The 26,757-nt window shown below is 44.3% G+C and overlaps 1 protein-coding gene across 1 annotated transcript; it reads left to right on the top strand.

Annotated features, from left to right (window-relative positions):
* Window positions 1-26,134, top strand: mxra8a (matrix-remodelling associated 8a). Its single transcript, XM_072666180.1, has 10 exons — window positions 1-211; window positions 6,819-6,845; window positions 7,685-7,987; window positions 8,070-8,171; window positions 9,057-9,515; window positions 21,771-21,932; window positions 22,022-22,079; window positions 22,163-22,245; window positions 22,335-22,409; window positions 23,635-26,134. The coding sequence occupies exons 1-10, from the start codon at window positions 160-162 to the stop codon at window positions 23,658-23,660; spliced, it is 1,347 nt and encodes a 448-aa protein (XP_072522281.1). The 5' UTR covers window positions 1-159; the 3' UTR covers window positions 23,661-26,134.
* Window positions 26,135-26,757: the final 623 nt, after the last annotated feature.

The raw sequence follows: 26,757 nt of genomic DNA, 5'->3' as shown, positions 1-26,757 counted from the left end.
CACTGCTGCTGCTGCTGCTGCTGTAGTCGCTGGTCGACCAACAGTGAGCACCTCTGAGACTCTGCTGCAGCTCCTACAGGTGATCCAGTCCTGCCTTCTCTTCCACACGCTGGATAAACAGCTTCTGAAGTCCAGGTGAAGTTCAGGAAAAAGGCTGCCATGAAGAAAGCAGGTGTGCGAGTTGAAGTCCAGGTGCTGCTCTTTCTTCAGAGTGAGTATCTCCATCCACCCGTGCCTGTAGATCAGCTTTACTGCAGTTCTCCTAGTGCTTCTAGAGGAGTTCTGTGTCTGTTGTGTTCTAATGTTCTGGCTTATAGAGACCTGTTAGAACTGTGCAGTAACTTCTACCACAACTTTGAGCTCAACTGCAGGATGTTAGAACATTGACCTTGTGGGAGCTTGCTCTGTTTGTCGGCTCTGGACGTTAAGGTGAGCAGTGTGATTAGAATTATAGTAATAATCAGGATCAGGTTTAGATTAGAGTCGAGGTGTAGGAGGATGTAGTTCTCCACAAGAGCATCAAAACAAGCTTATATAAGTGAGATAAAGCCCAGCTGTCTGGTGCTCTGTGTTTGATCCAGATCACCACCTAACTTGTTATGGTCAGGTTCTCCATAAGCAGCCCAGAGAACCCCCCAGTGGGGCGCTTGTGAGCCCCTGCCCTCTTCTTTAAGATTGTCAACAAGCAATAATGGCTTTTCAGTCTGGCTTTACTGTTCGTGTCTGATGAAGAGCAGATGTTCAGACCAACTGTTGCATGTGCACTACTTGGACATGTGTGTCACTTCTTTGTTTTGGAGGAAAGCAAAAAGGTTCTTTCCCTTGTTTCTCCTCCAGAACCAAGGGTCACAGCTATGTGCTTATTTTCTGGACTCATGCACAAAGTGGGCAGCGAGGCAGGAGCTGTTTGTGTGGACATTCTCTGAAAAGAGAAACCAGATGTAGGGTCTAAAATGGGTTATTTTGCAGCAGGACTAAAGCGGCCCGGCTCTCTCTCTTTATACTGTTATCGCTGTGGAATTTTGTTTGTTTTGAAGAGAGTCCAGTATTGCTCAGCGGGGGCCAAGTGTAGACATGATGATGCTTTACCACTAGTCAGCCCCAAGGGTTTAGCCAGCCTGACGTCCTTTAGAAATGGCATTGATAATATTTTGCATGATTACAGGGGCCTTCTCGTGGGGGCCCAGGCTGGTGAAAACAGCCTCTTGGTAGGTAGTCATCAGATGGCCTCTGCAGCCTGTGGTGGTCTTGGAAGGACACTGAAAGTGAATCACCACAGTAGATCTTGTTTTCTGCTGTGTTTGCAAGAAACCACTACTGACTCATTGGACAGGTCCCTCACACCAAGAACAGAGACATGTGGCTTTGTTCAAAACCAGAAGAAGATGTTTGACTAAGGCTGATTCATCTCCTCACGGGTTTGGTCAATATAGTGGTCTGTCTGGGGCCTTGGCCCTCAGCATAGCATAATGGGCCACTTCTTAAGATCTTGAGATGCATGGTGATGTCAGAATCATATTATTGGCAGATATTTGTTAAGAAATGATTAGTATTTAATGTGTGTTAAGATTTTACCAGTATACAAGTGGTATAGGTGACAGTGTTGCTTCCCATATACATCGCTTCTTAATGCATTGAATTATCCATGGTTATTGACTTGAATGTACAGTTCTAGAGAACCTCATTTTGCACAGGTCTAGAGTTCCTCACAGAAAGTCCAACTGTCTAGAAGGTCTGATAACCAGTTTGAGGACCTGTGATCTGGAGGCAATTCTTTATAATGTTTTTAACTATAAAAAGGTTCTTTATACTCAAATATTATTTCGTTACAGATTAGATAGAACTTGCACCATCTTGTCCTGCTATTATTGAAGTTTAATGGTTGTCATTCATGCTAATTAAGCTAATTAAGCTGTGTTTGTTCAGATTCCTGTTAGAACATTAGGATTCTGCACACTCAGCAGATCTCGAAGACGGCTGAATGCCTAGACCAGGTGGAGCACAAGCTGCCGGTAGCACAACATGTGTGAACAAGGCCTTGCTGTGCTTACCTCTCAGAGCTCAGTGTTCTAGCCAGCGTCTGCAGGAACACAGGAGAAGGTTTTTATGGAATCGCACAAGATTTAATTTGATTTAAATTGAATTTGTGTTTCTTGGATAAACAAATTATCTTCACTTTTTGGAAATGAGTAAACACAATTAAAGCTAATTTTCTCAGTTATTACAGGTTTAATCCCTGGTAAAATCACAACTGTCTGAGTCCAGGAGCTCTCTTTGGGTGGACAGGGTGGCCCTCCCTCTCCCCCACATCGTTCAACATGATGCTAGTGGTGCGATGATCAATTAGCTGATGTAACAGAACTGGCTGTCCAATCACATTGTGTTAGCAGCTGTTTAGAAATATGTGGTAGGCTGGCTTCACATAAAGTATATGGACAAAACTATTGGGACACCTGCTCATTCAGTGTTTCTCCTAAAATCACTTCTGCTTCAGGCTGGGACGCTGCTGTGTAACGCTGCGTAACCCGAGTCATATTAGTGTAGTGTTACTCTACCGCCTCAGTCCACATGCTGCTCTACCTTCAGTGACGGGCCTGTATCTCTTAGCTTGTCCAGAAATGCATGTGTAAAGTCCTTTAATGGTAACTCAAAGTGTGAATTACCCTTCCTGACTGTAGGGGGAGCCCAGGTGCTTAAATAATGCTGCTTTAAGGGCAAGTCTTGCCGACGGATTCAGGGTGTATCCAGGTCTGCTTCTTCCTTTTTCATTTAGAATGAACCCTCATGGTCGCTTTGGCCATTTTTGTTGTTGACCTTGTTTAAATCAGCTTGTGACTTTACCACCAATCAGGGAGCAGAAATTTTAGTCATTATATTCATTTTAAGTACTGCAGTTATTACTGTTACCCCACCCTACTCCCATCTGCTCACTGAGCTCACTGCAGTTTAGTTTGAGGGTTTCAGCCAGGACTGTTTGTTAAATGAGCTACAATACAGAGTAGCCAGTCATCACAGAGCTACTAGACATATTTCAGCCTTAAAGGCACAGTGTCATTAGCAGCCTGTTTAACTCTATGGCATAAAGAATGTCTGATCAATTAAAAAAATGAATTATGGTTTGTTTTGGTACAATAAACCCACACAAACTTCATCAGTGAACCTCTGGGGGAAAGGGAAGGATATTAGAAAGCTGTATGAAGTGGTCTAGGGTCTGAGCCCAGGAGATGTGATTATAGCGTGAGTGTGAGGAGCTTTGACAGACTCAGAGAGAGAGTCATCTGCCGAAAGCCGGGATTTAATTAAATCCATTTCCAACTTTCCAAAATTTCTCATTCAGAAAATCCCCGTCTTTATTTCCCGAACCCAGAACTGCAGCTCTAGCAGACTCTCACCTCTCAGTACCCCCCAATTTAGGCTGCACAGCTCAGCCAAGTCTGATGTAAGATCACAGATATTTTCATCTTCTCTCATTCCAGTGAAAGCGAGAGCGAGGGCGAGAGCACAGATTGCTTTCACACCCTCTCGCGCAGGTGTTGAGTTGTGCGGCCTTGTGTGAAGTGTGAGGTGTGTGTGTGTGTGAAGTGTGAGGTGTGTGTGTGTGTGTGAGGTGTGTGTGTGTGTGTGTGTGTGTGTGTGTGAATATGTGGATATTACTGTGTCTCATCAGATGTCTCCACTCTTCTCCTCTCTTCTCTTCCGTGTTCTTCTGGTTTCTAACAAACTCTTTACCAGCACTGCCCTCATCTTTCCCTCCGGCTGTTCCTTTCAGTCCGGCCTCAGTTCATAGTGACCTGCTGCCACACAAAGTGCACAAATCGTGTGTGTTTGAGAGTATGATTTGAATCTACATGCACGTCTTAAAGGCACAGTAACAGACAGCCTGTTCAATAGTGAGGGATAAAGAGAGGACTTCCTGGTGCGTACAGAATTAAACAATTGTAGAAAAACACAGATTTAGTCCCTGTAGGGCCACTACTCTTACCCCTGAGAAAGATGACTATCGAGGTGGTCCGTCATTTCTGTTTCAGTAAAAAAACTGTTTGCTTTGAAAAGCTGAAGCACGAAGAACAGCTAGAGCGGAGCAGCTTTTCCAGGCGCTGACTCATTTGAATGCTAACCACAGCTGCTGAAACAGCTGTCCTGGGAGCACGGCAGGGCCTTCAGTAGCATTCGCTTTGTATTCTCTTACATTCGCTGCACTTTTTAGTGTGTTAGTGTGATTTGGGTGCTGGTGTATGTGTAGGCCCTATTGCCGGTCAGAGGTATCTCAGATACGGGATGGGCAGTATGCTGAAGTGACTGTTATCATGATCAATTTGATCACAATACTAATCTATGTTAATGAAGCTAAAAAGGTTTTATAAAGTATGGGAAATGGATTCTTTGTGGTGCTATATAGAACCAGTTTCTTTTAATAACCATTTTCAAGAGGTTTTTCTTATGTGTATAAAAGATTACTTTAACCAGGGAAAGTGTCATTTATACATAAGTCTATGTAGAACCATTGCCTTTCCTAAAGAACCTTAATAGCTCCATTTTAAGGGTGTTGAGAGTCTGTAAACAGCCAGTGTAAAGTAACCACACAGACTGCTGAGCATCTCTGCTTACTTACACAGCAGTTAATTGGATGTTGGAGCATGACGTCATTAACTTTATTCAAGCCGTGTTTGAACATTTCTTCTTAAATGTTTTTTTAAAGAAAATATTATTAATGAATAGTTTAGGTGTAAAGACTGGTGTCAGTGACAGTGGCTTATTTAGTGAAACAAAATGTAGTGCTGCACATGTATTATATTGTAGGTGTTGTGCTCTCAGTCTTCTCTCACTGTCAGTGTGTTTGTGTAAAGCTCTTAATTTATTCATGTTGTGTTAGTTTTTCTGTGTAATGGTTTTGGGTGTGGGTTTTTTAGCTTGTGGCTTGTCGTGGGTGGGGGAGAAAGACAGTGACTCAGTCTCTTTAACAAGTGTCTGGTTTTCCAACCCATAACAGAGCATCTTAATTAGCCGTCAGTGGGACGCTCCAGCCATTCCCAGTCAAACACTCTGTGCTTTAATCCTTTAAGCTGTTCAGGTGTGATGAAGCCTCTGCTAGTAATCGCTGGATTAAACACTGGGGCATTATTGTAATATACAGTATGGGTTTGGGTTTGACTGCTCTACCGTTTATATCATTATTATTGTTTTGTACTGAGAATAATTTTCTATATTTTTCTGTATTTAAAAACACATTTCCATTGAGTTGTTTTGTGTTTTGAGTCAACTCAACTTTTCTTGTTTGTAAGTAACTGTAGGTAACTGTAGGTAACTGTATTCTACAGACATGGAAGATATGAAAGGTCTGCAGCATTCTGTGGTATTTCTATCTTAAATCAGCAGCTTCAGGATCATGCTTGCTCACACATTCTCCTTACCTCTACCTCCTCAGCCCACATGCTGCTCTACCTCTCTACCTCTCTAAGGGAAAAATAATATTAATAAACTATTGTGCTGGTTTCCCGACACAGTCCTGGTATTCAGACACAGTCCAGGTATTTTTGTTATGGTTGAGTTCAGGAGTTAAGGCCATTCCACAGCCACCTCTGATGTGTGTGTTTGGGGTCACCGCTCTGTTGGAAAGAGTTACTGATCTGTCTTTTGGAATAAAAAGATGTATTTCTCCTCCTCCAAGTCACTGAAACGAGACGACGAGACAAATCTGATTGTTGACTTGGTTGGGAGACGTACTGCGCTCTATTTAAACAACTGCAGGAGCATAATTCAGGCTTATGTGATGCTTTATTCAAATATTTAATGTAATATTTTGGGCCTGAGTTTAGACTGCAGGGGTTTATTCTGCTGGGGGATGTGTGTTGACCATGCAGACGTAAAAAGGCGACTGTGTTTACTTCTCCAAGTTACGAACTCACCGTCAGTATGCCACCCATTCATAAACAAGCTGTGCAGGCTTTTCATCGTATCTGGCGCTCTGAGGCTCACTGCTCACTGTCTCCAAATCATCACCAGAGAAAACACAGCTGTGGAGCTGAGAAAGGAACCTGGTTCACTTTGTTTTTCAGTCCAGTTCCATTCACTAATATTCTTTTAGAGATGGAAAGATCTGAACACTGCCCTGAAATGTGTGTGAAGCCACATACATACTATGTGTCCAAATGTTTGTGGACACCCCTTACTAAATCTGCATTCAGCTGCTTTCAGTTGCACCCACTGTGGAGTGGTGGAGCTGTGTTCTCTGAAATGATGGTGGTGCTTCCCCTTTTGGGATGAGTGTGGGATAAGGTGGGGTGTTCATCATCATCCAAAATCTTGACCTCACTACTAAGGCTCTTGTCGCTGAATGCAATCAAATCCTCCCAGCAATGCTCCTCCAGAATCTAGTAGAAAGTCTTCTGCTCTGGACAGTAGAGGCAGTTACTCCAACAGAAGCAGGAGAAACTCTTTGCAATAGCCTTGATTTCAGAAGAAATGCTGAACAGGCAGGTGTCCCAATACTTTTGTTCTTATAGTGTAGCCATATGGCCTGATTTGTGGTGACACATCAGCCTGACAGCTTGACAAATGGGCTCTCTCCTCTGTGGATTTCTCCAGCAAATCGGTTACCCAGCGCAGACCATCACTAACAGAGCTGTTAGGAGAGGAGGCTGGGAGCATATGGTCAGGAGGATGCTTGGCCTGTGAGGAAGGACTATATGAGGGGGTCTGATCTGCTCTGTGCTTTTGGCACAGCCTCACGTTGGCTTGCTTTCTTGTGTGTGTGTGTGTGTGTGTGTGTGTGTGTGTGTGTGAGATTTTAACCATTTCTCTCTCTGCTTTTGTTACAGTTGCTGTGTCGGCTCTCTTCACCACTGGTGAGTCTCTGAGACACACTTTAAAGGGCAAATCCAGCATTTTCAGCTTTTATCTGTTTCTGTAGAATCACCTACCAATAAGTTCCCTGAATTACGGCAGAAGATCATGAACCTCAACATGATTATAGGTCCAGCAGATGGATCTTAATAAGCGCTTGTATAACAACAGATGAAATTATATTGGATTTAACAGTTGTATAGTGCTGTTATCCAGATCAGAGGTTCCCATCCCTGCTCCTGGAGAACCCCCCTGCTCTGCACTTTTTAGTGTTTACCCTGCTGCCAGCTAGGGTTGCAATGGTGTGAGATTTGCAGGGTATAATAAGAAATATACATCTCAGAAAATAGCACAGTTATTATTAGCAGTAGTTAGTCTATTAAAAGATTTTTGTGGTTAAACAAAATATGTACTGCAATTAAAACCATTTTATTACTAAAATAAATATGTAACATATAATTCTTCCTTTGCAAATACATACATAAGAAAGCTGCATGTGAGGTGGAGATTTTTTTATACTACTTTGTTTCCAGCTAATAATTATTTCCATTATGGATGAATCTGCTGATTACTTTTTCCATAAATTTTTATTCATTGTTTTATAAACTCTGATAATAACAATAATCAAACCATAGTATTCCTACGACCAGTATCCCACTGCAACCCTACTGTCAACACACCTGATCCAGCTAGTCCACTCATTAGCACGCGCTCCCGTGTTGAAGGTAGTGTGTGTTACTACAGGAAACCACTAATGTTCAGGAAATGGGGTCTCCAGGGCCCCTAATCTAGCACACAAGTCAATTAGTCAAGCTAACCTGCTGTCATTACTTCCCCTCAGTGCTAGGCCAGAGTGATGGCAGTAGTGTGGTGGTGGCCATGTACAACATCAGCGCCCCTCAGGGCTCGCAAGCAGTACTACAGTGCCACAGCCAGCGCATGGTATGGACCCAAGACCGACTGAAGGACCGCCAGCGTGTTGTCCACTGGGATCTGTTTCGCAGTGCTCCGGACTACACCATGGAGAGGGTTCTGGACATGTTCTCCGCAGGAGATCAGCGCATCTATAACGCAAATAACCAGGGACGCATCAGCATGGCCAAGACCGCTTTTAAAGATGGCAACTTCTCACTGGTCATTAAGGGTGAGCACCAGTAGTTCTTTTCTGGGCTGGAAACTTTAAAAACCCATTTCACTGATTAAACTGATGTGTTTTGTTTTTACAGATGTGACGACAAATGACAGAGGCATCTACTCTTGCAACCTCCACCATCACTACTGCCATCTCTATGAATCCATCAAAGTGCAACTGAACGTCACCAAGTCAAGTGGGTTACCTCTTCATCTCCAACATCTCTTCATCTATTTAGTTTTATTCCTAACCAGTTCCTACTTGTTTGCATGAGGTATTACTACTGTGAGGAGCTGATATGTGGCGGTCACCTCCGTCTCAGTGGAGCTAAGTTTCTGCAATATGGACAAAATCCACTTTGCCATTACAGTAAACTTGGATGGATAAATGCTGCACATTTAGACAGATAATGGCTGTCTAAACAAAGATTTTAACAATCATATTATTGTGATCCAAATTTAATTCAGCTTTACCTACAGCCTGCATTCTCTAATTCCACTTAAGTAATACAGTAAAGAGTAAAGCTGCTGATCTGGTCAGTCAGTGTTCATCTGCTCAGTAAATCACTGATATTAGAATAAACACCAATAATAATATCACTCCTACAGAAAGTGGTGGTGGTTCTCCATCACTGTGTTCATCATTAGAACATCTCCAAAGTTCTCCTCATGGAGTCTAGTATTATTTAGAGTTCTCCTCAGATCAACACCTGGTTTGGTGGTAAATCAGGGCTTAATGATGGTGAATCAGGTGAGCTGCTGCTGCTGCTGCTGCTGCTGCTGATGGAGGTGAACACATCCTCCACGCTGTGCTGGCTGGACTGGGGGGCGTCCAGGAGAACCCTGGAGGAACCGAGCTCTGTTCTTCAGACTAGCTCACCGACAAGATCTCACTACTTTCTTCAGAATGAGAAGCTCTTGTTTCTCCTTTTTACTGGATTTATGTTCACAGTATTTATTATATATTTATATTCTCTATGGATTTTCTGCACTGATGGCGTGTGATGTTAACATCTAGTGATCCTTCACATTTTAAACACCGCGTTTTGTTATAATTCTTCCCATGTTTGTTGTGGTTCCAGCTCGCAAGGAGCGCCGCTTCTGGGATGGCCAGAAGGCGGTGTATGTGGTCCTGGTGGGCAGTACAGTCGCACTCCCCTGTGTGAACCGCCGACCCATCTGGACAGAGGGCAACAGTCAGGAGGACCAGCAGCAGGTGGTGCACTGGGACCGCCAGCCCCCAGGGGTGCGCCATGACCGTGCCGACCGCCTTATTGACCTGTACGCCTCAGGAGAACGGCGCCACTATGGGCCACTCTTCATCCAGCAGAAGATGAACATCTCAGGCACAGCTTTCTCCCGAGGAGATTTCTCGCTCACCATCTCAGACCTGCAGCCCCCTGACCAAGGGCTGTACTCCTGCCATTTACATCACCACTACTGTGGCCTGCACGAGAGGCGCATCTTCCAGCTGACTGTTGACCCACCCATCCCAAAGGATCCTACTGATGCCCCCCAAGCTGTCCCCCGTGAAGATTCTAGTAAGATATTTTTGCTACTACACTACACTGCACTACACTACACTGCACTACATTACACTACACTATATTACACTACACTACACTGCACTACATTACACTACACTATATTACACTACACTACACTACACTACATTACACTACATTACACTACACTACACTGCACTACACTACACTGCACTACACTACACTACACTATATTACACTACACTACACTGCATTACACTACACTACATTACACTACACTACACTACACTACATTACACTACACTATATTACACTACACTATATTACACTACACTACACTACATTACACTACACTACATTACACTACACTATATTACACTACATTACACTACACTATATTACACTACACTATATTACACTACACTACACTACATTACACTACACTACATTACACTACACTATATTACACTACACTACACTACATTACACTACACTACATTACACTACACTATATTACACTACACTACACTACATTACACTACATTACACTACACTACATTACACTACACTACACTACACTACATTACACTACACTACACTACACTACATTACATTACACTACACTACATTACACTACAATACACTACACTACACTACACTACATTACACTACACTACATTACACTACACTACACTACACTACATTACACTACACTACATTACACTACACTATATTACACTACACTACACTACATTACACTACACTATATTACACTACACTACATTACACTACACTACATTACACTACACTACACTACACTACATTACACTACACTACACTACATTACACTACACTACACTACATTACACTACATTACACTACACTACATTACACTACACTATATTACACTACACTATATTACACTACACTACACTACATTACACTACACTACATTACACTACACTATATTACACTACACTACACTACATTACACTACATTACACTACACTACACTACACTACATTACACTACACTACATTACACTACACTATATTACACTACACTACACTACATTACACTACACTACACTACATTACACTACACTACATTACACTACACTATATTACACTACACTACACTACATTACACTACACTACACTATATTACACTACACTACATTACACTACACTACACTACATTACACTACACTACACTACACTACACTACATTACATTACACTACACTACATTACACTACACTATATTACACTACACTATATTACACTACACTACACTACATTACACTACACTACACTATATTACACTACACTACATTACACTACACTACACTACATTACACTACACTACACTACACTACACTACATTACATTACACTACACTACATTACACTACAATACACTACACTGCACTACACTACATTACACTACACTACATTACACTACACTTCTTTGTACTGTGTTTCTCTTCACTGGTCCTAAAGCACTTCCCTTCACTCGTAAATCAGTGTACAGATATTAGGGGTCCTGTCAGAACTGGTCCGTGTGCTTCCAGCGTAACACCCCATCCCCAGCCCAACAGTGTTTACTGGCGAGCTGCATGTCTGCCATGGCAGTGACTTACGCTTAACCATGTAGTGGAAGTAATGGGAAGGCCAGATGCTGCTTTTTGTTTGTGCCTGTCATTCCTGCTCTGCTCTCTGCTGATCTTTATTTTCAGTTCTGGATTTTGTTTATGTTTTATGAGTGTGGGGGTGCAGATGAGGGGCAGGGGTGCAGATTGGAGGGGGGTGGAGACGGGGGGTGAAGAAGGAGGGGGGTGTTGCTCCTTACTGGTTTGAGCATTTAAACATGTTTTGCTGTGCATTTCCTCTTTCCATAGTCAGCAGATACTGAGCCAACCTCATTACCCCCCCCCCCATCCAACAGCTGTTAGCTGTTTCTCTCTCGCACTCCCTCGCTCTCCCATTCCCTCGCTCTCCCACCCCCTCGCTCTCCCACCCCCTCGCCTTCTTTTTAGTGAAGCAGGAAAAAAAAAAACAGGAAAGAAAATGTTGTTATTTGGAAAAGTGTTAAAGAGGACAAATGGAAAGAGTCTAGGAAACAGGAAGTACAGACACACACACACACACACACACTTATTGAGGTCCACAGTTTAAAAGGCATACATTATGTTCAGTAGTGTTCTTGCCTAGTGTTTGTTGTTTATTTATTATTATTATAATATAAATATATATTAAATATATAAATTCCAAAATAGATAAGCGATCTATCTTGTCCTCCAGATCAGTGATGTCATTTTAGGCAGCAGTGTCCAATGTCAAGTGCCCCAGCACCCTCTGCCCAGCTATTTTACCCACACTAACGTCTAAGCTTGTTAATAAAGTATCACATCTTAGCATCTTATAGCTAAAGTGTGCTAACGAACGGTGTCTGATGAAAGACTCAGAGCAGGTCAGGCCCGTTTACGGTTGTGTACAGCTCTGCAGATTTTACTGTTTTACGAGTGTGTGGGGGAGAGGAGAGGGACTCATTACTGGTTTGTGCATTTAAGCATGTTTGGCAGTGCGACCCCAACCCCCCCAACCCTGCTGTAGTGCACATGGCATGCAACATTTGGGCTATACTGGTCAACATTTAGTAGCCAAAATGTGTAGAAGATGATCTGATTGAGATACTTTAATTATTTGCTTTAATATTATAAGCGAAATGACTTTCTGTTCATCAAATTCTGAAGCAAACATTTGGGGAGCCTTTACATTTTGGGCCTGGTCCTAGTAACCCCCCTTTAACTTAATCCATTCTTCCTTCTACCTGTGAGATGTTCCCTGTGCCACTGGCTGCTGCACAAGCCCAAAACATGACCCATCCACCCACTGGTTAGTAACTTTCATTAAATTCTGCAAACATACCTTTACTGTTTGCAACCTCATCCGTCCACAGGACTAGTTTCCTAAATGCGTCAGGGTTGTTTGGATGATGGAACGTATGATGAATCTTCCATGAAGATCATCTTAGTGCAGGTGTTGCTGTAGAACAGTGCTCTTCCACTCCAGCCTGCTGAATCTTCCAGAAGGTCCTAGGAAAGCACAGGGCTTTGATTTGGCCTTCTACAAATCCTCTGAGCAGTTCTCTTGGAAACTGTTCTTGGTCTTAACTCCATCCATCCTGGTAATGGTCATTTCTTAATTTCATTTCAAACTGTAAAAATAGTTACCAGAGCACGATTTGTTATCTTCTCACAGACTTTCCTTTGTGGGCATCAATAATAATTTTCAGAGGCTGGGCAGCTGCTTAGAGGAGCTCATAGCTGTCTGGGACCTTGGTGAAAGCATTTGCATGGTGCTGCTTATCATTTTTCCACTCTACAATCTGAAATCTAAAACAGAAATCAGGAAAAACAGTCATGGGATTGGTGCTCTGCAGCTTTTCTCAGTAAACATTAAACCACACAGCGATGTCAACATCATTCCCTGTCCGAGTGGGAGGAACAGCACACACTGAGGCCAGCCTCCAGATCCACCTCTGGTCCTCAGTTCTGTAGAAGAACCCTCCAGATGTAAACATGGAGCAGTTCTCCATCTGTCCTCTTCGTAGAAAGCAAACTTCTTCCCTCTCGCTTCTCAGTTTCTAACATTCCTCTGTTTCTCCCCTCTGCCCCGATTCCCTCAGTTCACCCCGTTTCTCTCTGATCGCCATGTGTGCGCTTGTGTTTGAAGTGCTGCCAGACAGACGGGGAAAGGGAGGATGGAAGGATGGAAGATTTTTTTCGCTGTGGATAAGAGAACGGCAGGTCTCAGAAGTGAGGGGAAGGGTGGGAATACAGGAGATGGAGATGGTGTGAGTGGGAGTGTAGCAGATTTCTACTTCCATAAACTTCCAGAAACAGAGACGGACGTTTCAGCCCCTTTATAAAGAATACAAAACACCTTCAGCAAAGCAAAGAAAACAGCTCAGGTCTGTCTGACCAGAAGCCTGCATCGCTTCTCCGTCTCACCGTGGTGCGACTGCTGTGCAGAAGAAATACTACAAGAAAAAAAAACAGTTATAACCAGTTCAATAAGGAATGGAATGAAATATCGTGACACAAAAATGAGAAGATTTGGGGCCCATGAAATTTATTTTTACTAAAATTCCATCTTATTTGATCCTACTACTAGAATTTGGATTTTAGATGGATTTTAGATGGTTACTATTACAGTGACAAAACCAGGTGTGAAACTGACTGTAACAACAAGAACAGTAGGGCAGGGATGTCCCAAATGAATCGGAGTCTCTTAATGCCGATACCGTATCAGCCGATACCGTTCCGATCGGTGCATGTGTAAATAATCCAGCCCCACAGATTAGATCAGATTAGTAAAATCCTTTTATTGTCTCCTGCATATTGACGGCAGCTCACTAACGGCTCCCACACATTGTATACAATATCCTGAAAACCAAGTGAGAGACGGAGACAGAGACGGAGAGACGTGAGTGACAGACCCAGAGCGTCGTCCCCATGTCTGCAGTCTTCTACTGAGAATAGAATCAAATGGAGCTGAGTGAAGCGATACGCCCCTCATTTTAGACATATTTTGTAATAATTAGGGTGGGGGGAGAATTGAAGGGGGGTAGGGGGTTGCAGTGTTGGAGTTCGGTTAAAAAGCCACTAATGGGAGAATGTGGGAAAGCCATTTTCTCCGGTTGAGAAATGCCTGCACTTACTGGACCCGAGTCTACACAAACCTCAGTGGAATCCAGTGGGATAACATCATATCCCTTTGGGCGGGGGAGAAAAGAGCAAAGCGGAGAACTGCTGAACTCATTACTGACAAAAGACCTTCTGCTTCTGCTCGGATCTCTATTGACTGCACCTCAGTAAAGCGACTGCAGCCTGTCGTTGGTGTGACCCTGATGAAGTTGGCCAGGCTGACCCGTTTCTGACATTTGTTTGTCTTGGCAATTTCAAAATAGTCGTGAGCGCAAAGTTTTTCCCCCGAATCATTTTCCTTACTGCTGGTTCTGTCCATCAGCCGGGCGTCTGTGTCTGTGTGTGTTTATGTGCCTGTTCTTCTGGGTTTATCAGTTTTGCTGTGTACACTCATCCTCTTCTGCTTGCTCTTCATCCTGCTGTTCTTCTGTTTTGGGTTGTTGTTGTTTCGGACGCTGGAGTTTGCTTCATGTGTAAAGCATCCAGTCGTCTGTGGTTGGAGTTTTACATCAGCCCCTGGAGCCATGAGGAGGAGGAGGAGGAGGTTGTGTTGGATGTAGGTCAGCTCTCCACCACCACTGCCCTCCCTCCCACCCAACAAAATATGCTGGCCCCTTCCTCAGGCTTGTGTAAGCATGGAGTGGAAGGCAACTGTCTCCGATCTCTCAGATGCAGATATCTGAACTCCGTTCTTCAAAACTGAGGCGCTCTTTGGAGTGATGCCAGAGTAGAACCACTGTTGGTTCCTTAAAGAGAAACATTTGCACTGAGAGTCATTGAGGGTATTTTAAGACCCCAATGATTGAAGGGTTTTCAGTGGGGAGTAACAGTACACAGACGTCACGCGGTACAACGAGGTAAAAGTCAACAAAAGCTTAAGACTAACCTAGCTTTCATTTCAGCGTACCGGCTGCAGTTCACAGTCCCGCCTACTGTGGTTTAGCGCCCCCATGAGGTAGTTGGTAACTTCTGTATGGAATGGCGTACATGTTGAGAATCCACAGGTTAGACATCAGGTTTCAGATAGCAGACCAAACCGAAATCACAAAAAATGTCCCACTCTCATAAAGCAGGACATTTCAGATGCATGGAGCCAATAGGGTCATGATGTTGATCTGCTCCAGAGAGTCCTATTCTATTGGCAGTACTTCTTCTCTACAGGGACTAGACAAGCTGTGTGTGCATTTGCACATCTGTATCAGCAGTGGGTGCAGCTTAAATTAGCTGAATGCTAAAAATTAGAAGTAAATTAAGTAAATAAGTAAAAAAAAGAAGAAAATTAGAAGTGGTGTCCACAAACATTTGGACATTTAGTGTAGCCTTGGATGGTAAAGGTTGTGTAAAATTAGTCTGTGGTTAAATTTAATGTCATTGAGTAAATATTAACAGTCCACTTCATTACCAGGGAGCATCTAAAAATGACCAGAATATAACTTTTGCTGTTGGTGGTGATGGTTGGCGTAATGGTGTACATCACATTTGGACACATCAGCCATGTTCCTGGAAGCTCCAGCAGATGTGATTACTGTGCTTGCAGAGATAATAGCATGTTTTCTTCTGCTCATTTGCAGCAGCCGTGGGAACAGTCCCAGTGACCGAGCCGTGCAGCACTCATCTAAACTCTCTGCATTTACTTTTTACAGTATTAATATCAGCGGTACACACTGGGTACCTTCTGCTCTCGCTCTGAGGGCTTGTTTTAGAAGACTCCGCTGTATGTCTGGCTCTGAATTCAGCGAGCTCTGCTGCCGAGTCAGAGGATATAGATGGTCCCCCTTCATGCTTTTATACAAAGCAGCCAAACATTGGGTTATGTCCACCCTGGTGGCCATGAAATCAGGACAATCCCATAGTTCCTGAGAAGCTCCTGTTCCGGATTACTGGCTCTATAAAAGCTCTGCTTCCTCCTTTCGCTCTGGAGACGGCAGCCAATCCAAGAACCCAAGTGAGCTCTGATGTCCATGAAGGATTCCACTAAAAGCCGAGCAGCTGTAGGAAGTCAGATTGACCCTGCATGAGCTGAGCTTTTCTGGAACTGGTTGCAGAGGAGATTTTGCTGTTCATCTGTTATAATGAAGGTGTCTACTCGTAGTTTTTTAATTGGGCAAATGTGTTTCGTATGTTTTGGATAGAAAGATTTTTCCTCTTTTTTTTTTTGACATTTTCGAAACGTTAACATGAACTGGACTGGTGTTTTGTAGCCCAGGTAAAATGAGATGGCACTGGCAGTGGCAGTGTTGATGATGTCAGGTTTGTGGTGTATCATCTTCCCGGTAGGCCTTTGTGCTGTGGTTAGGCTGAAGTGGCAGGTAGTGGTGGGTAATGATGGTGGAGCCGCAGCAGGCAGTGTTTACTGCATTCAATTTGAAGAAATGGTAGAAGCTCCCTCACAGAATCCCCTGCTGATAATTGCAGTGTACCATCCATTCCCGTGCCCATTTCGCTGTTGCGCCATTCAGGGAGTAGAGTAAGTGGTAGTGGAGAAGATTGCAGAGAAGACCTAGAATTTGTAGGTGCACTAATCATCTAATGTGCTAATGCTTATCTTCTTAACTGCCAGAGACAATGTGCAAATGCTCAGCCTGCTAATAGCTGCAGTAAAGGCCTATAGGCCAGTGTACACCAAATACACTGCTGCGCTTAAGTGCACTAATTTAGCGTTCAGCTACTTAAGTTTCACCCATTGCTGACACACATGTGCACATCCCTGTAGAGAAGTATTGCCAATAGAATAGGACTCTCTGGAGTGGATAAACATCATGACCCTATTGGCTCCATGCTGCCTAATAATGCCAGGCGTGGGCTAGAGGGGTATAAAGCCCCCCAGCATTGAGCTGTGGAGCAGTGGAAGAACTGTGTTCTCACAGCATGACCTTGCAATCAAATCCTCACAGCAATGCTGGTAGTAAAATCTAGTAGAAAGTCTTCTTCTCTGGACAGTAAAGACAATTACTCCAACAGAAGCAGGATCAGCTCTTAATATCCTTGATTTCAGAAGACAAGGAATGAGTAGATGTCCCAATACTTTTGTCCATATAGTGTATGTTGCGTTTATTAAAGATCTCTCTCTCTGTCTCTCTCTCTTCTCTTTCCTTTGGTTAGCCATGATTGCCTTTGATCCTTCCACCACCTTATTATTATGACCACAGGCAGTGTCCAGCTGTTTCTGCAGTAGCAACGTGTCTTTAAACCGTACCCCTACTCCGAGCTCCAATCAAAACATTTGACTCCAGACTGTCTTGCTGTCCTCCTCACGTATCCCTCTCACTCCTTTCTCCTTCTCTTTCAGTCTTTCACTTTTTATCTGCTTGTGTTTAGCATATATATCGTCATTGTCGGACAATAGCCTGGTATCTCCAGAACTGCAGCTTTACAGGAGGAGGAAAAGCTTTTCTAACTTTCAATGGAAGTCAGTGTAAAAATGTGGAGCATTTCTATTGAGCCATTCCTCACAAAATGATGACAATATAAAGAACAACTGAGATTCACAGAAATGTCTGTCTTCTAGTCTAGAAGCCGTATTATTATTTTACATTTTGTTTGTCGAATCTGTCGAATGCACTAGCAATACTCAAGACACTGGAAGGGTAAAGCCACCACCTGGTCACCTGCACCGGGTCCCCAGCTCCACCGCATCAGCTAACAGACGCCTGTGCCAACCAACATCGCTAAAGAGGTGATGAGGGGAAAGAGCGCCATCTACCCACCCGGAGAGAGCACGGCCTGTTGTGCTCTCTCTAACTCTGGCTGCTGATGGTAAAGCAGCGTGGCTCGGGATTCAAACTCGCAACCCCCCCGGGCCATAGTGGCAGCTCATTAGACCACTTAGCCACTCTGAGCCCTGTTGTGTGTTTTTGTTGGACTGAATGTGGTGCGGTGTTGGTGTCGGAGGTTCAGGGTTGGTGCGGGTTTTTATTGCCTGAGATAAATTTTTCCTCTTAAAGCACAAAAGCAAGGGAGTTCAGCTGAACCACAGTGGGACGTCCTCATATTTTCCCTCAGAGCTTTTTGCCCACCCTTCCTTTACACTATTATGTTTAACTGGCTTGAAAAGCAACAGTGCGACACACCCCGGGGCCTGGCTCTCCTTCTCCTTTAAAACCACGGCTTTAAGATGAACTGAAGGTAAACAAGCATATGGAGGCTCAGTTTTGTAGGCTGACTCCTAGTGAAAGAGAAATCATTAGACACGGGACTGGTGCACCCGTTCACCTTCTCCATCTGGTTCTCCTCAGCTTCTCTGGGTCGTTTCCACCTGATTTTAGGAAGCTTTATCTGCTCTTTGTTGCTGAGGCTTAAAGTGCTAGAGCTCTTGTCTGTCTGTCTGTCAGACAGGCCGGCAGAAACAAAGGGAAATTTGAGCGTCTGCCCCAGACATTGCTCAGATACTTTCAGAGTGAACATTTTCCCCCAGAACAGCAGTTCAGACTTTCCCATAATATTAAGGCCTGTAGAAATGGCGTTAAGCTCAACACAGACGGGGTAATAATAGTGAAGCTCATTCTCCGAATAGCTGAGCAGTGAATGTGGCAGTGAATGTGGAATTGGCTGGTTTACGGCTTGGTTGAACCAGAGATGAACCAGTGCAGCAGAAACTGCGTTTTTGTGTCTCTCAGGTTTTCCTGAATGTTTAGGTGTGATGTGTCTCACTAAGCCTGATGTTTTATGAGAACACAGCGCCCCCTTGTGGCTGATGAAAGGGTAAACCATGATGCCAAGTTCAAGGAGAGTTCAGTCTGAGTTTAAACATCTCTACCTTTACTCTTAAAAATGAAGGTGCTAAAAGTTCATTGTTCAGTGCTGTGGAAGACTCTTGAAGACCGGTCAGTGGACGGTTCACTGGAGAACTGATGTGTAAAGGAGATATGTGAGTGTGGACATAATGTAAAGGTTCTGGGAAGAAACCATCAAGTGGAATTGAATAATTAAGGTTCATTAACTCATCATCAATACTAATGACTCATTTTAAATCAGTAAATCAGTGAGGAGTATAACCTATAACACCTGATCTGTTTTCTACAAGTGTTAGTTTAACCCTTTTTAACAACCAAGCACTGATTAACTGAACTCTTTTATGGAACTCGTACTGATATGATAGAATGCAATCAGTAGCATAAATAGATACTGAAAATGTGATGCAGGTTGACTCATTAAATACTTATTTAGGGAGGCTGCGACTGAAGGCGACTCTGTTAACTTGGAGGAGTACACAGCATCAGTCACTGGCTACATCAGTAAGTGTATTGATGATGTCACTGTCTCCAAGACCATCACCACACGCCCAAATCAGAAGCCGTGGATGACTCCTGAGGTGCGTGCGCTACTGAGGACCCGCGACTCGGCCTTCAGAGTGGGTGACAAGGTGGCCCTGAGGAAAGCAAGAGCCAAATTGTCACGAGCCATCCGAGAGGCAAAGCGCGCACACGCCCAGAGAATCCACAACCACTTTAAGGACACCGGCGCATGTGGCAGGGCATCCAGGAAATCACAAACTACAGGACAATGCCACCGTCCTGTGACAGTGATGCCTTCCTCCCCGATGCCCTGAACGACTTTTATGCACAGTTTGAGGCACAGAACAACACGTTGGTGAGAAAGACCACACCCAAGCCGGACGAGCAGGTGTTGTGCCTGACTGCAGTGGACGTGAGGAAAACTCTGCGCAGAGTCAACCCACGAAAAGCTGCAGGACCAGACAACATCCCCGGCAGAGTGCTCAGAGAGTGTGCAGACCAGTTGACAGATGTTCTCACGGACATCTTCAACGTCTCCCTGCACAGCTCCACTGTCCCAACGTGCCTCAAGACCACCACCATCGTCCCCGTGCCGAAGAAGTCCACGGTGTCCTGCCTCAATGACTACCGTCCCGTAGCTCTCACGCCCATCATCATGAAGTGCTTCGAGAGGTTAGTCATGAGGAACATCAAGAACCAACTGCCCTCTTCACTGGACCCCCTGCAATTTGCATATTGTCCCAACCGCTCCACGGACGATGCCATCACCACCACCCTTCATCTCTCCCTTACCCACCTGGAGAAGAAGGACACCTACGTCAGAATGCTGTTCATAGACTTCAGTTCAGCATTCAACACCATCATCCCACAGAACCTCACGAGGAAGTTAAGCCTGCTGGGCCTCAACACCCCCCTCTGCAACTGGATCCTGGACTTCCTGACAGGAAGGCCCCAGTTAGTCCGGTTCGGGGACAGCAGCTCCAGCACCATCACCATGAACACTGGGGCACCTCAGGGCAATGTACTGAGTCCTCTGCTGTTCACCCTGCTGACTCATGACTGTGTTGCGAAACACAGTTCAAACAGCATCATAAAGTTCGCCGATGATACAACTGTGCTGGGTCTCATCAGCAAAGGCGACGAGTCAGCATACAGAGAGGAGGTGCAGCAGCTGACAGACTGGTGTACAGTCAACAACCTTCACTGGAATGTAGAGAAGACCAAGGAAATGGTTGTTGACTTCAGGAAATCAAGACCTGACCACTCTCCGCTTAACATCAACGGCTCCTCTGTGGAGATCGTTAAGAGCACCAAGTTCCTTGGTGTCCACCTAGCGGAGAACCTCACCTGGTCCCTGAACACCAGCTCTACAGCCAAGAAGGCCCAACAGCGTCTCTACTTCCTCCGGAAGCTGAGAAAGGCCCGTCTCCCTCCACCCATCCTCACCCTCTTCTATAGGGGAACCATAGAGAGCATCCTAAGCAGCTGCATCACTGCCTGGTTTGGGACCTGCACAGCCTCTGACCGCAAGTCCCTCCAACGCATTGTGAGGACAGCTGAGAAGATCATCGGAGTCTCTCTCCCCTCCGTCATGGACATTTACACCACCCGCTGCATCCGCAAAGCAACCAGCATTGTGGATGACTCCACCCACCCTTCACACAGACTATTCTCCCTCCTGCCATCAGGAAGAAGGTACCGCAGCATCCGGTCCAACACGACCAGACTCTGCAATAGCTTCTTCCCCCAAGCCATCAGACTCCTCAACACAACTCAACTTCTGACCTGATATCTTTCTGGTACATGTTCACTCTCCCTCTCTCTCTCTTTCCAACCATTTTACCCCAGATAACATGGGAAGCATTTTTTGCACAAGCATTTGCACTAATAACTTTACTACCTCACTGGACTCTATTTATCGCACATTGCACAACTTGCACACTACAGTCATTATTTATTATCCTCTGTCTGTACTGTGTTGTCCTTCCGCACTTGTTTGTTTGTGTTGCACTTGTGTTTTGTATGCACTGTCTATGTTGCACCATGGTCCTGGAGGAACGTTGTTTCGTTTCACTGTGTACTCTGTATGTAGTTGAAATGACAATAAACCCACTTGACTTGACTTGACTTGACTATAACTGAAGCACGTTTGGCTGAGGGATTGGGGGTTGGCATCAGTCTACTAGGCAAGTCGAATGTCTTTGCAGGACAGCTTCAGCCTGGCAGTGTTTAAAGAGCACCTCCCGTACACTCAGATAATAGAATAGCCAGCAGATCTGCTCAGCCCACTAGAAACGAGCCTATAGAAGCAGCTTTTTCCTCTACTGTAACGCCTTCTTCTCTTACAGTCACTAACGAGGTGGAGGTGCCTCCTCGGGTCATCAACTTCATCCTGCCGGAGCAGCGAGGTCACTTCTTGCAGCAGCTAGGCTACATCCTGGCTACGCTTCTCCTGCTGGCCCTCATTGTGCTGGCCATTATCCTCCTGACCCGTCGATGGAAGACACGAGGTTAGTGGTTCTTCTCAAACTGACCATGTAGAGAATTATTGCTCTCTAACGCCTGAATTTCCATTTTGATTTCATGCCTTTTCTTTCAGGTTTGGAATACGATCCACGCGCAGTCGCAAAGCCACAGCTGCCTGTTGTGAAATACATGTGAGTACCTGGAGATCCTGTCTGCAGAATAACAGTGAGGAATCAAGACGTCCAGTTATGTAACAGTTTTCTTGCTCATTCAGGGGACATGTGTCTCAAACCAGCATGGACACCGAGAGATGCGTTCCAGATATGAAGACATGCAACCAGGAGGAGACAAAGCTTGGTGAGATTACCTGACAATCCCTTCATACCACTAGAACGACCTGGAGGACAGTGGTCAACTCTGGTCAACTCTTCTTTGTTCTCTCGCAGACTTCAAAAACAACCTTCTGAAGGAGGCGGAGATGTCCAAGCTTTTCTCTCCGAAGGTCGTTGACTTGGATAGAGGTAAAAGAGTCAGTCCATCCCAACTCAGCTGTATCTGTAGACATGGCTGTGTGTATTTCTCAGGGATTCTCCAGTCTCTCCTGTATCCACCATGTTTGGGGCCACAGAGTGTCGGTGGCCCTCATTCGTCAAAGCTGCACTCTGTCAAATCTGACTGTAAAGTGAGAGCTTGGAAATTCCCCTGGCAGTCTTCTTCTTCATCAGTGTCATCATTGGCCTGTCTGATTGATTGAACTCATGTCTGGTTGAAGGTTGTGTAATAATTCTAAAGCCATGGACTGAGAGGCTGCTGGCCAAGAAAAAAGCCCATACTCCAAATCAACACTTTCAAGTAGGGATGTCCTGATCCAATCCAAGTCTCTTGGTACTCTGATACAGAGATCGGATCAGATGAGCTGCTGATTAATGGGCTCAATAAAATCCATTTATTTTCAGTTTCTGTTCTGGACTGATCGATTACGTTTAGTCGAGATGTTTTATAGTGGCGTTTTAGTGTTTGGAGAAGGTTAAGCAATTAAACACAAGAGCACTGTACCTACTGTTGGCCGCAGTGTCATGCTCTGAGGCTGTTTTGCTGAAGAATAATGAAGAAGATAATGAAAGAGGACGACTCTGACCTGCTAAAGGCTTTATCTGCTACATGCATGAAGGAGCATTAGAAGATTAGAAGTAAACTGGCCATGGATTGATGCACATGGTCAGCTACAATAGTCAAACAGGCTGTGGCCTTAAAGCAGTGATTGACCGGCATTAACGCTCCCCAAAGGTTAGTGATTGCGTTGGTGAGGCTGTGCTGAACCACTGCAGCCTCCGCTTTCTGTTCTTGGCTGACAGAAGTGGAACCCAATGTGGTTCTTCTTTTGTTGTAGCTCATCCACCTCGAGGTTGGAGGTTCATTCTGAGATGCTGTTCTGCTCTCCACAGCTGTACAGAGTGGGTAGCCTTTCTGTCAGCATTCGGAGTAGCTCTAGAGACTGTTTGAGGAGATCAGGAGATCTCTGGTGATCAGCATTTCTAGAAATACTCAAACCAGCCTTTCTCAAAGGGCTCCAAATCACTGAGACCACATTTATTCCACATTCTGATGGTTGATGAACATTACCTGCTGACTGCATGAATGAGTAGGTGTACAGGTGTTCCTAATAAATTTCTTAATGGGTGCCAGTTAGTGTGGATTAATGAAATTGTTGAATTAATCATTATTATATTTATGTCTTTTCTGCAGAGATGGAGAAGTCGTCCTGGAAGTGAGAGACAAGCTGGCCACTGGCTGGTCCAGGGGTGGATACGAGCAGAAGCATATGAGCGAAAAAATGATGAAAAGAGAATGTGTAGGAGAAGGTGCAGAGAGGAGAAGGATCAGAGATGTGTGTGTGTGTGAGTGTGAGTGTGTGTGTGTGTGTGTGTGTGTGTGCGCTGTTGTGGGGCTTCGCTGCTGGGAGGAGCTCAGAAGCATCTTTGGATCACCAACTCTGTGATGCTCAGGATCCTCAGCGGGCTACTCTGTTGCACAGAGGAACACACACACTAGTGATCATCTATCCAGGGTACTTTTCTGTCTCCAGCCAACAAACCCCAGCGTCTTCGGTGTGCTGTTCAAGCCTTCAGAGCCTGTACTGGTCTGTGCGCTGCACCATGGCTGTGTCTTTCCAGAGTCAGACCAAAAGAGCCGAAGCTTCCCTCTGCGCTCCTGCACGTGTGTTAGGGTATTAGGTTAGCTTGCCTTGAGTCATATTTCTTCCAGCTAAAGCTCTGTGGTAGTTAAGCTTCTAATTCATCTATGTCTCATTTCTGTCATTCTGTTTGTGAATATGATTGACAAATTGCTGTTTAGTTTGGGTGGTTTTTATTTAAGCGGTTTATTAATGACCTATTATGCTTAATAATGACATCATGAAACAATCACATATTCAACCAAATCCTTTTAAATACAAACACCAGCACTAGCACTGCAGAAGAGGGAGCATCAGAAGACCTTCAGTTCTCCAGCATTTGTCAGATAATACAGATTCCAGTATGCCGTGCTGACTGTAATCACTCGTATTTAATACATTAACATGTAGTCTACAGACGTCCACAGAGCTTCAACAGGGAGAGCATACTGCATCATCTGCTGGTACTTCATTAGAACACGTTTACCTTAGCTAAAGCTTTCAAAATAAACGCTCGAACCAACAGTGGATACTCCCTGAGCATCTTTATGGTCTTTCCACTAGTTACCACTTGCTCTGATCAGCCACAAGATTACAACCACCCACCTAAAATGGTGTAAGCTCTATTGAGGTCTCCAGGCTTTTTACTGTCCTGCACCGAAGTGGTGGAACGAGCTTCCCCTGAGTGACCGAACAGCAGAGTCCACTGCTCGCTGTCCTCAAACCCAGACTGAAGACCCTCCTCTTCTGAGAGGACTTGGGTGAATAGCAGAGTACTATGGTCTCCTTACTGACTTGTGTTTAGTAGAGTCTAAGATTAGAGGGTCTGAATTTTAGTCTATTTAAACTAGCTGAGGTTCTTCTTCAGTAAACAGTGAAGCTCTTCTGTAAGAACTCTGGAGAAGAGCGTCTGCTAAATGCCCTAAATGTAGATGTCTCGAACAGCTCTGACCTGCAGAGATGTGGACTCCACAAGACCTCCAAAGGTGTCCTCACACTCCCCCAGACTGAAGCAGTGATTATATCTGTTCTTCCACACATAGCAGTGGACTTACGTGGTGTTAAGGCGACTTGGTACCATTTCTTAGTTGTTTATATATATTTTTGACCAGAGGATGGATCCCACTGTTGAGACTTTGTTCCTGCCAAGCTTTCCTCTGCCGCTGTCGACTTCTTTTGTTCTACTTCTCAGGTCGTCTAGAACATCACAGTTCGAATTTATTCACACCATTGGTGGTTTTAATGTTATGGCTGTTTGGTGTATCTAACTGCTACTTGCAGAGAGTCATTTAATGAGATGTAGGTTCTCCGTCTCCTCCAGAGAGTATTTATCCAGTTCTGTTCCCTGCAGACCCCAATAACCTCTAGCCCTGTTTGTTTCCCTAACCTTTATGTCTAATCTTGTTTATCCTCTGTGGCTGCTCTCATTTCCTGCTTTTTGAGGCTTAGAATGTAATAGCTCCTACAGTTGAATATTGTACTGGTAGAAGATGCTTAAGCTTGAAGCTCCGTGGCCGCAGATGGTCAGAAGCTGTGAAGCCATCTGAAACCGAAACGCTTATGCAACAGCGCTAATGGCAGCACAGGACACATGAAACATGCCAATTATTCAGCTCCAGTAACAAAGCAGCAGCTTGTATTGTATTTTTGTGTGGTTTTAACCTCATTTCAACCAGCTGCAATGGGAAGCTGGAGCTGCGACTGTATTTTGGCTCAGTTATGATGAGGAAAACCAGTGTTTGGGGCCTTTGTGATGAAAAATAGCAACAGCCAGTATGACACCCAGTTCTTCTTCTTACGTCCTCAGTTTATCTGTAACTTCATTAATACTGAGGAGATTAGGAGGCAACAGCTGGATAGACCACAATGCTGCAATGCTACCAACTGAGCTGTTCATTTTATATGTGGGTTGAATTTCTGCTTGGTTGCCCAGTGGCTCCTAGCTTACTGTGTCTGAAACTGGCATGAACTATTTTTGGTACCGATGATGTAATATTTCTGCAGTCTGTTCACGGAGGCTACGCCAAGAAGCATTCTGTAAAACCTTCATTAATAAACTTTTAATAAACTCTACTTTCGTTGTCATGGTTACTTTGTACTTGGATTTTATTTGACTCTGTCGTAATTGGTCATAAGCTTATTTACCACCCTGTTATCTTACCTCAGAATGACACACTATTGTGGTGGGATTGTGAGAAAAACAATATATATATTGTTTGATCTCTGTCTTTATTGAGCCCCAGGTAGCTTAGGGTTAGGTTTAGGTTTAGGTTGGGTTAGGTTATGTTAGGTTAGGGTTAGGTTTAGATTTAGGGTTAGGGTTAGGGTTAGGTTTAGGTTTAGGTTTAGGGTTAGGGTTAGGTTTAGGTTTAGGTTTAAGGTTAGGTTTAGGTTTAGGGTTAGGGTTAAGGTTGGGTTATGTTAGGTTAAGGTTAAGGTTAAGGTTAGGATTCGGGTTAGGGTTAGGGTTAGGGTTAGGGTTAGGGTTAAGGTTGGGTTAGGTTAGGTTATGTTATGTTAGGTTAGGTTAAGGTTAAGGTTAAGGTTAAGGTTAGGATTAGGGTCAGGGGTTGGAAAATGATTGAAAATGAATGATGGACGTTTTTGGGAAAAGCAGACTGAGTAAATTAAACAAAATGACTTATAAGGAAACCAATAAATCCAAACTCTCCTCAGATTTTAATGAAGTCTGAAAA

This window comes from Salminus brasiliensis, chromosome 21, assembly GCF_030463535.1.
Source record: "Salminus brasiliensis chromosome 21, fSalBra1.hap2, whole genome shotgun sequence".
Classification (NCBI taxonomy): Eukaryota; Metazoa; Chordata; class Actinopteri; order Characiformes; family Bryconidae; genus Salminus; species Salminus brasiliensis.
This window is presented reverse-complemented; position numbering and strand designations above follow the sequence as displayed.

Coding starts and splice junctions, on each gene's coding strand:
- mxra8a (XM_072666180.1), top strand. CDS start 160: ATGAAGAAAGCAGGTGTGCGAGTTGAAGTCCAGGTGCTGCTCTTTCTT. Junction 7,988..8,069: donor CTTCTCACTGGTCATTAAGG/GTGAGCACCAGT, acceptor TTGTTTTTACAG/ATGTGACGACAAATGACAGA. Junction 22,246..22,334: donor CCAGGAGGAGACAAAGCTTG/GTGAGATTACCT, acceptor GTTCTCTCGCAG/ACTTCAAAAACAACCTTCTG.